This window comes from Phalaenopsis equestris, unplaced genomic scaffold (genome assembly GCF_001263595.1).
Source record: "Phalaenopsis equestris unplaced genomic scaffold, ASM126359v1 Scaffold232900, whole genome shotgun sequence".
Taxonomy (NCBI): domain Eukaryota; kingdom Viridiplantae; phylum Streptophyta; class Magnoliopsida; order Asparagales; family Orchidaceae; genus Phalaenopsis; species Phalaenopsis equestris.
Window position 1 is genome coordinate 61,722 of NW_018250859.1, and position 11,481 is coordinate 73,202.

Consider the following 11,481-nt stretch of genomic DNA (forward strand, 5'->3'; position numbering starts at 1 on the left):
ATTCAACGCCTAGATGAGAATATTGAGAATGAGGTTGGATCTAATCAACCTCAAATATCAATCGTCTATAGGTCATTTAGTTGAAATCCTTATTCAAGAGAATGAATACCCTCAGTGAATCATTTGAGGAAAAGTACAACAAATTAAGATAGATTAAAATATATTTGTCGCATATAACGTATCCTAACGTTTAAAATCTGCTGATGGAAAAGTCCGTCAAATTTTGTTTTATAGCATATAAATCAGCGCGAACGTTAAAGAGAGAACAAAAATGTCGACTCCAATGAAATCCATGGACCGGCCCAAGTACTCGTAAAAAATGAAAAATTATTGTGTTCGCTCATCGCACACGGAGATGCGTGCCGTTGGCAAATAAAAATTCTTTTTTTGTCAAAAAGGTGTATGTCAGTGGACTCACTTTTAAATTTTTCTATTTAAAAAAAAAAAAATTTCATTGGAGGCGGTCCGCACGGAATAATAGCTCCATAAAAAACAGGCTAACAGCTAAGCAGATTTGGACATTGAACATATAGCCACAACGCCGTCCCGTCCGGAAACTTTCATCTAATTTATATAAGTAAATCACAGAACATCTGAAGAGAGCAGGGCAGAAATGAGGAGCAATATTATTCCTTATGTCTCCCTCCTCTTCTTTTCGGTAGTCTCCTTGTTATCTTCTTCCACCCTCGCCCAGCAAGGCAACCCCGCCGGCAATTGTTATAGACTCATATCAGCCCACACCAAAAAAGGCTCCGGCGATCTCCTCACCGGCGAACTCCAGTTCACCAGTGACTCCTTCATTGATGCCTCCAACATCCCGAAACTAAGCTTCATAGCAAGGTACTCAAATTTGAATTCCATGATCACTAACTACCTTTTATCCATGCTACAAATGCCTCTGATTTTGTAATTCATGCTTTAATCCCTTTTTTTTTTATTGATTTCATGTTTTTATTTTTTCAAATTATATACGGAAGCCATTTTCAGGTAGGTTCTTATATTTTAGTTATCTTAAATTTAACTTTTCAAAATTTTCCTGTTAGGAAATAAATTTGGCATTGCTAAAATATCATTCAAGTACAGTATTCATCTGTGTCTACTTTAATTTGTTTATTTTCTGATAGTTACAATCTAAAAAAAATTAATCTCAATTATTATCGTACTTTTAACTTTAATTTGTTTATTTTCTGATAGTTAAAAAAAATAGACAAAAATAACAGAGCACAATTGAACTTTACTCTCCTTTGCCCTGTTTCAGCTTTGAAACAAAGAACCGGCTCCGAATCCGCATCACAAACGCCGACGAACCAAGATGGGAAGTTCCACAGGAAGTCATCCCACGTTGGGCGGTTCCCAGCGAGGCCAACAAAGCCGCGGCCAAAAGCCATGTTCTCTCCCCTCCCGGCTCCGACCTTATCCTCAACATCACTGGATCATTTCCCTTCTCTTTCACCGTCACCCGCCGCTCCTCCGGCGAGGTTCTCTTCAGCACCGACGGACACAGTCTCGTCTTCAAAGATCGCTACTTGGAAATCTCGTCGTCACTACCTGGCAACAGAGCCAATCTGTACGGCCTCGGCGAGCACACCAAAGCGTCTTTCCGGCTCGTTCCGGGAGAGACACTGACGCTGTGGAACGCCGACATCGCTGCCGCGAATCCAAATGTCAACCTTTATGGGTCGCATCCGTTCTACATGGACGTGAGATCCCCATCGGGAGCGGCTCATGGCGTTCTGTTGCTTAATAGCAATGGGATGGATGTTGTTTATGGTGGGAATTACATTACTTACAAAGTGATTGGTGGAGTTTTGGATTTCTACTTCTTCGCCGGACCGACGCCGGTGGCTGTGGTGGATCAGTACACGAAGCTCATCGGAAGGCCGGCGGCGATGCCTTATTGGTCTTTTGGTGAGTTAATTTATTTCTACCGGCAATCTTTCGTTAAATTAATAGCTTTATAAATTCAAATTTAGTTAATTATAGGGGATCTAATCATTAAAATTACTTGAAAGTTTTGTACTCTTAATCAAGTTCAATTCATAAAAGTATTTAGATGCAAGCTAAGCTAATTGAGGGCTTTATGAGTTCTGGATTAAATTTATGACAGATTTGAATAAATAAGGCATTTTCGTTATCATTTTCCAAAGCAAATTTTAGATCACCTGGGATATTAATTGAAATAATTAAATTAATTCACATTTTCACTTTCCCAACGAAAACTATATATAGAAAATATGATTTAATTTTTATGATTGCTAATTAGTTTATAATTAGTGTTAATAAACTTGTTATCTAATAAATATAATAATTTAAATAAAAACGAGCAAACATTAATGCGATGAGTAGTTAATTATCAATTGCTGCTCATAAAGTTTGGGTATTAGTTATATTAACTAGCATTTACATAGATTTCTTCAATGTAAATTAGTGAATTTGTTAGTTAATATAAATAGTTTATAGTTAATTGATAAATATGACTAATTTTAAGCCATGTTGTATATAAAGTCAATCAGTTTTTACATTATGAGTAAATCTAATTTAGATTTGCTAATTAATGATGGGGGAGCGGAGTATTTTTTAAATAATGACCAACTTAATATTTTTAAGGAAGAGTATAATATTTATTTATTTAAAATAAAAATAAGCAATCATTTAAAATATTGATAATAGCATTTTAATGAACGAAACTTAAAATATAATATTTAAACTATTTTTTTTCATTACAATGTGTCTCTTTTACCCAATAGTCAAGGATTTGAGTGAAAGTCTTGGTTTGCTAAAATACTATAATTAAAAATTTGGGTTGTTAAATGTTATGTTTAAAATTTGGTTGGTTAAAAGGTCATAGTTTATGTTTTGGAAGGTGGTTATGTAAAAATTCCAAATGAAAAAAACATTTGAAATATTTCAAACTTTAACAAGAATTTAATTATGTTAAAATTAACTAAAACAAGAGCTTCTAATTATAATTTTTTGTCTCACTTAACTAATTAGATCATAATGTAACTCATAAAAAAAAAAACAAAATACATCACGTAGCCTTTATTGAAACAAAATACATCACGTAGCCTTTATTTGAAATTAACCAATAAATATAGTATAATTGCCGTGACATCAAAACATGGCAAGAATAAATAAAGTAAACTAATAAAAGTGATAATTAATAATAGAAAGTAAAAATAAATAATATAAAGTTTTTTATTGTGGTTTTACACTAGTATGATGCTATTTTTTGAATGCTTGACTCATTATTTTCACTCCTCTCTTTATTTATCATGGTAAAGTAGAGAAACATCACCTTTTAATGGATAATAAAGAATTCCTACACCATCTCTCTTTCTCCAAAAGAAAGGATTGTACTTTAGTGCATCGACTACTGAGTTATGTTTATCTCAATAATTTGAGAACAAATCACAACATCACAAACCCTCACCTCTAAATACAACCATGCTTTCAACTTAAGAGGATTGTAAGTTGATGGAGAAAGAAGACAAACATAAAATGCACACCATCTAGAGAAGATCTTATTAGGATTTTTAATTTCAATCTCAAGGTTTTTCAATCTCTAAAACTCATTGTTTATTGGTTTTGAGACAATCTCCACATCTCTCATTTTCTTTTCATTTATAAGGTTTGAAAATAAATAATATTTATAATATACATCTGGTAAAAAACCTTAAAATAATTAAATTCATAGTCTATTATAATACATTAAACTATGATTCAAATTATGTAGGGCTACAATCTGTAATTTTTTAAAGTAATGACTAACTTAATTTTTAAAAAGATATATTCTTTTTTATTTATTCAAAATAAAATTTTGATGGCAACACTAGAAATAATAAATTTTCTTTCAAATTTTAATAAATAATTAATTATGTTAATGAGCTAAAGCAAGAGCATAAATAATTATATTATTTTGTCTTGACTCATTTGACTAGTTATCTCACATTATATCTCACAAAACAAGAATAATTCAATTCATTACATTATCACCATTCAAACAAAATATTATAAAGATCACAATAATTTTTATCAAATCACAGCATGGCAAGAGTAAATAAGGTAAAATAATATGAGATCAAAACACCTCATAACATCACAAAATCACTTTTGTAAATGCAATCATGTTCAATTTAAAGGATCTCAAGTTAAAGGAGAAGACAAATTTAAAGTGCACACTATTTATGAAAACTCTTTTGTAGGATTTTAAATATCAATCTCAATGTTTTCTCTCTCTCCCTAAAATCATATTTTATTGATTTTCAAGCTCTCTCCAGGTTTATCATATCTTTCATTTGTAGGCTTTAAAAACTTATACATATTGGGTACATAAAGTCAAAAATCTTAATAAAATCAAATTCATGTAGTATTTAAATAGTTTATAATATGATTCAGATTATATAGTACTATCGATTATACCTTTTCCATATCTATTAACCAATAATTTCTCAAATTTAACTTTTTTAATTGAAAAATAGCATATTGTATGATGTGCATTATTCAAAAACAAATAAGCCAAAATTTGTATTAATCTAGTTATAGAAATTATTTTGTTATGGTTCAGCTTTTTCAATTAAAGCATAAAGTATAGCATGGTTAATGTCATGAAATATAATTACATTTTAATGTTGAATCATTTATTATTAAACACAAATTAATCAAATTAAAAATTTTGTTTAAGGTAACATGCAATATTATATGTATGATATAATATGTTTAATTATGATCGACTTAGATCAGATATGTTTTTTTCTTATCTCATATTTGTGTTAATTATCTTAACAGGCTTTATACCTATGCCACATATAAATAACACTACAAAAATAAATTAATTTAAATATTTGTTTAAATGATTATAGAATTAACATTTTTTTCTCTTAGTTAGCTTAATTTTATAAACTTTTGACATTCTTCAAATTTGTGTGCACAACTTATTATTTGCCTTTTGAGCAAGACATTTCTAGACATGTGAGGATGTTTAATTTTTACTTTTTTTTTTATGTTTTAAAAGATGCCTAGAGTGACACGATCAAAAATTATATAAAATTATGTCAATAATGAAATCAACTTAATCAAATTATACATACATATTAATCAAAATACTTATCATATTTCTATTGATTCACAATGGTAAGAATCTTCATTTTATTTATAAAAGTAAATATCCTTTGATTGTGCCCCAATATTTTAGAGTTCATATACCTCCCACTAAATTTATAAATTCTTTTTCATTTTAAATTTTAATAAAAGTATAAAAAACTAAGGCATATATAATAAAATTTAAGTATTTTCTTATTAATGTTAAACAATAACATAAAGTGCAATAAATGAAAATAAGTAGAAGCAAACAAAATTATACGACCAAAATTGTTAAAAATTTTTAATAAATAAGGATAATAAAGCACATTAAGAACATAAACCTTTCCCTCCGTTTGACACCACTCAAATCTAATTTGGATCTAAACAATAATGCATACTCTTGAATCTAAATAAGCAATCTTTAAAATTTGAGTTTGTCTCTAGTATGTTGATGTTAAAACTACTGCTTCAGATTCACTCATAATATATGATCATCAATTAGGCGACTACAAATAACTATGGATAATATTAATACATTCATCAACATTTAAAATTTAATTATGTTGAATCACTTATTAAATAACATAAGCATGCTTCAAATGCCTATTTGCTAAAGATTGGTAACGTGGCAATGACTTAATTTTTATAACTTGATTGATGAATTCCATGACTTAAAGATGAGTATCGTTGTTATATATATTTTTATTCATCAAAACATGATTTTTACACACCATGGATCTTATAACAATGTGCCCAATAACAATCACAATATTTGTAAAAAATGTAAAACATTTTTTGAATGTTATAATTGAATGAGAGATATAAAACTTTGAGTCTTTTCCACAAATATATTATAAGTTCAATGGGAATGACACCACTGAAGTATAGATAAAAGTTTTTTAATGAATTTCATTCGATATATCTCATTTTAGGTTGCATCATCTTAATTTTTTGGAACCTTTGTTCTATGTGCTAATTGGATGATGAAGAACCAAAATGACAAGGTCTTTTGCTTGCCATGACTGTGAAATACTCTTACATGCAAGAAGCGTACTAAGATTGATAAATAAGTGAGAATGAGAGTAAATATAGGGTGGTATTAATAGTCATTACTAGTTTGAGGGATCATTCAATACACACTATCATCTGTTTATCATCTTAACAAATATTTTGATAATTTTAAAATGTACAGTGTGATGTGAATCAAACTATACAATTGGCCTTTATACATGAGAATATTCAAACATGATTTACATTGACTACTTTTTCTAATCAGATAGTAAGGTGGGTATCGCACATCATGAAGCCTCCATTCAATAGAATTTGAATCTTATGAATATCTTATGTTGAGTTTTAAGTTTAAACCTTGATTTCTTATTTTATTAGTTAGAATTATACTAGTTTATATACATTCTTAAGGAATTCGTTCAAACCATCTAATACATAAAAATCACAAAAAAGCCAAGCAAAACGTAGAAATAAAAAGATAGTACATCAAACTTGTGTAAGACTATATACCTACAAATTAAGATACACAAAATAATAAAGACACTAATGACATAAAAGTTCAAATTTATATCTATACTTTGTAGCTTTATTCTTAAGGCATTAAATATCTCACTATTCAAAAATTTCTTAAACATGTCAACTAACTAATTTTCAATATCTATAAAATATGAATATCAACAATATCTTTAGGCGCATCCTTAATAAAATGAAGATATATATGGCTTTTTTTCTTTTTTTTCCTTTTTTTTTCTAGAGGATTATATGAGATTCTTTATGACACATATGATACTTGTATTATCTTACATGGTTTGGTATCATATCCAGTAAGATTGAAAATGCAATAAGACGTTGATTAAGTCATAAGACTCATAAGACTTGAGCACTATAGCTCTATACAGTCATGATTTCAACCTCAATAGTGGATATATCTATCGAACACTTTTTTTTATTAGAATATAAACTTAAAGAATATCCTATAAACTAGCAAGTTGGGGATGCACACTTTCTATTCACCTTATATTATCATAATTTGCATCTAAATCTCCTACAAGATCAAATAAAGTAATATCTCTATGATAACATATTCTTAATACAATTGTATGTATTGGATATCTAATTAATACGTAATTTTTATCATTTGAGATTCTTTTGAAATAACTCAAAATATTATATATGAGTGAAAATATTTTTAAATATGATGTTAGCTTTAAAAGGTGATTTAATCATACCTTAATATTATTTTTAGTCAACAAATTCTTCATTAGGATTTCTATTTACTCAAATATTATAGCTTTTGATGGTAGTACACTCTTAAATTTTCTTATATAATTTTTTTTTCATAAATTATAATATATATTTAAACTGATATGTAACTATTTCATTTTTCTTATCCTTTATTTGAAAACATGGAAAATATGAAAACTATTTCCTCATACTTATGTTAAGTACATGACATATTATTTGAGAATTTTTTTGATATAACAAGTCATTTGTGGCTATGTAGTGTATCAACATATATTTGTTTTAATAAAATATTAAATCTAATCTTTTTAATATATAAATTCATATATCTTATTCCTTTAAATATCTCATTTTAAAGTAAGAACATGCTAAGTCTGTTACATCATGCCTTGTGTGTTTGCTTCAATTCATACGTGAGTTTTTCTTTTACTTGTAAGGAGTTAACCTAGATTTAATCCAAGTATTCAACATATACATCTTCTTCAATCACTTCATTAATAAATAAAAGCAATAATCTAACAACTTAAATTGTGTTTTTGGTTCAAAGGATTTTTATTTATTTCTTAATATGTTTCCTATTTAATAAACTTCTTTTGCTATTAGTCCTGCCCTATTTTTCATAACAACTCAAGAAGTATGTACTTTATTTTTAACCTCATTTTACATTTATCATGCACTTGCTAGTGGGTTTTAGTACTAGCTCTCCATCATTATTTCTAGTAAACTAATTCAAATTATCTTTATTATTCTAAATTAGACTTTTAAATTTATATAATTGATTAAGTTACCTTACTTAGGCAATCAGGAATTCTTTTATTTATAAAATTAGAATTTTGGGTTAAATATGATCTAATTAGGACACTTGGTTCTCAATTTATCTTTTGTAGATTAATTCAAGAAATAAAAACTATTTAAATGTTTTTCTTATTCAAAATTGTAAGTGACCCAAATAAGTAGGATTTGATCTCTAAAAAAATTTTGATTCAAGAATTATCTATGCTTAGTAATTATAAATTACATCATTATCCAAGAGCCTTAAATCTTTAAAATGACTAAGTTTACTAAAAATAGAATTTAATGCTAACTCACCAACTCAACTGAAATCCGAAAAAAAAGTCAAGCTCAGGTTGAACCAATCAGTTTCAATTTTCAGAATCGAAACAAGTTTACTTTTTTAGATCAAGTAGATCTCAATTTAAAATTAACTTGAATTTGACACGCTAATCTGAAATTAATTGAATTTAACTTAAATTGATGTTATGAGTATATTAAATAAGTTATGTGGTTTGGGTTCACATAAATTGATCTGTAGACAGGAAAAATTTGTTAGATATGAAGCCGACCCACAGCTCATATAATACTCATATGCATGATCTTTTTTTGTTATTAATTTAGAAATATTCTTTCTTAATTAAGCTAGGCGAAGTTTGGAAGCCTTATAAAATTATTTGAAGGGTCGCCAGCCAGATGCATCCGTTAGAATAATATATATATATATATTACGTATAGTTGATTTTTTTCCCTCAAAGTGGATCTTTAACTGCGGAAAGAAAGAGTAGTGAAGGATTCTCTCAAAGCTTTGCAGGATTTCACCAGTGCCGCTATGGCTACAAGAACTACTCCGAACTGGAAGAAGTTGTCGCCCGCTACGCCGAGGCTGAAATCCCTCTCTCCGTCATGTGGTCAGACATCGACTACATGGATGCCTTCAAAGACTTCACCCTCGACCCTGTCAATTACCCCGCCGACAAGATGAGGAATTTCGTCGAACGGCTCCACAGCAATGGCCAGAAGTACGTCGTCATCCTCGACCCTGGTAAGAACTTGCAGAAAAACACTCTCAAATACCATATCTTAAGCTAAAAACTCTTCCTTTTTTCCACTTTCGTAGGTATCAGCGTGAACGCCTCATATGCGACATTCCAGAGAGGACTGAAAGCACAAGTTTATATAAAATGGAATGGAACCGATTACCTGGGCGTTGTCTGGCCTGGCCCAGTCTATTTTCCCGACTTCCTGAACCCAGCCACCACCGAATTCTGGAGCCAGGAGATCTCCATCTTTCGTAAAACATTGCCAGTTGATGGCCTATGGATAGACATGAACGAACTATCCAACTTCATTACTTCCCCGCCGCTCACCGAGCTCGACACCCCTCCTTACAAAATCAACAATGCCGGAGTCCATCGGCCAATAGACAACAACACAGTGCCGGCCTCTTGCTTGCACTTTGGCGGTCAAACGGAGTACAACGTTCATAACTTGTATGGATTTTTGGAGTCCAAAGCAACACATAATGCGTTGATTAGGGATACAGGGAAGAGACCATTCGTGCTCTCGCGATCAACTTTTGTTGGCTCGGGAAAGTATACGGCACATTGGACCGGTGATAATGCTGCAACGTGGGAGGATCTTGCTTACTCTATTCCTTCCATTTTGAATTCTGGATTGTTTGGAATTCCGATGGTGGGGGCTGATATTTGTGGCTTCATTGGTAATACAACAGAGGAGCTCTGCAATCGGTGGATTCAGGTACGCGAATGCTTTTATGCTTATTTGGTTCATTGGTGTTGAAAATCCTTTTTATTGGAAATGAAAAGTACTTCTAACTCTTGGAATTATGTTTTCTTTTCAGTTAGGTGCATTCTATCCTTTTGCAAGGGATCATTCAGAAAAGAACTCAATCAGGCAAGAACTTTACCTCTGGAAGTCTGTAACTGAATCTGCAAAGAATGTGCTTGGCCTGAGATATCGTCTCCTCCCTTATTACTACACGCAAATGTACAATGCTCATCTTAAGGGCACCCCAATAGCAAGGCCATTATTTTTCTCCTTCCCTGAAGATCCCAATACTTATGGAATTAACACACAGTTCCTTGTCGGAGAAGCACTCTTGGTGTCACCGGTTTTACAACAAGGAGCGACCTCATTAGAAGCCTACTTCCCTAAAGGACGGTGGTTCAACCTCTTCAACATCTTCCAAACTGTAAATGCCATTTCTGGGAAAACTGTGACACTTACCGCACCAATTGACACCACATATGTTCATGTCCGAGGAGGAAACATTCTCGTGTTGCAGGAAAGTGTGGCTGTTACTTTAGGGGAGGAGAGGGTGTATGAGATTTTAGTTGTGCTTGATGAACATGGAAAAGCAGCTGGAGAAGTTTTCCTGGATGATGGCGAGGTGGTGCATATGGGAGGGAAGAAGAGTGAATGGGCTCTAATAAGGTTTACAAGTGAAGTTAAAGGTGGAAAGGTGAAATTGAGATCTGAATTGGTGAATGGAAGTTATGCGACAAAGAAGATGTTAGTGAATAATATAGTTTTTCTTGGGCTGAGCAAGCAAAAATCTGGTGTTGAAAGGCCTACATTTGTTCTAAAGCAAAATAAATCAAGTTGGAAGAGCTCCACAGGTGAAGCAATCTATAATTTTGGAAGAAATGTTGGTTCTGCACAAGTACGTGAAATAGCACAACCTATCGGAGAGGATTTTGAGCTGCTACTCAATTTGTGAGCGAGTAAGGTGACTAAAGATAGGATGAAATAGCAGTTGTTACCTTGAAATGTTGCAGTTATTTATGTATTTCAACAGGTGAGAATAAGTTCTTTGAGCTCAACAAATATAATCATCTCTGCTTTTCCTAATTATAATAAAAATTAAATTATTCTGAAGTGTTGTCTAGCTTAATACACCACTGCTTGATAGTATTATCCTTCCTCAACATACTGCTAAAGTTTGTATCAAAGAAATTTTATTACACATACATATTTATTCTCAACACCCCCACAAGCTACTCTACATATTCAGGCCATGCTTTGGTATCAAATCATCCTTGATATTGCTCATTTTTTACCCAACGTGTTCACAAAAGGTTTGACCTTTCATAACCTCTACAAGCAGCCAACTCAAGGTTCCTTTTTAGCTCTGGATTAACCTCAAATGAATGTTTTTTCTTTCAATCTAAAATTGATGGCTTTGATGAATTTAAAGTAATTTGTCTACCTTCTTAAATCATTGTGGCTCCTTTAGAGCTTTGATTGATGAACTATTTCTAGCACTGGATTGCTTTTGAGGAAAACTGACTAAAAAACAAGCTAACTAGTATAACATATCCCGTACCTAGTACTAAGTTAAGACCAATATTTTGA

General features: G+C 31.1%; 1 protein-coding gene across 1 annotated transcript; it reads left to right on the forward strand.

Moving 5' to 3' along the window:
• Window positions 1–534: 534 nt before the first annotated feature.
• Window positions 535–10,842, forward strand: LOC110038456 (probable alpha-glucosidase Os06g0675700; the record flags this gene model as incomplete). The annotated part of the gene is given in 5 exon segments (XM_020743306.1): window positions 535–840; window positions 1,259–1,908; window positions 8,918–9,148; window positions 9,224–9,864; window positions 9,968–10,842. Coding segments are annotated over 5 exon segments (2,624 nt in total), but the record flags the coding sequence as incomplete, so codon positions are not given.
• Between the last annotated feature and the right edge of the window lie 639 nt (window positions 10,843–11,481).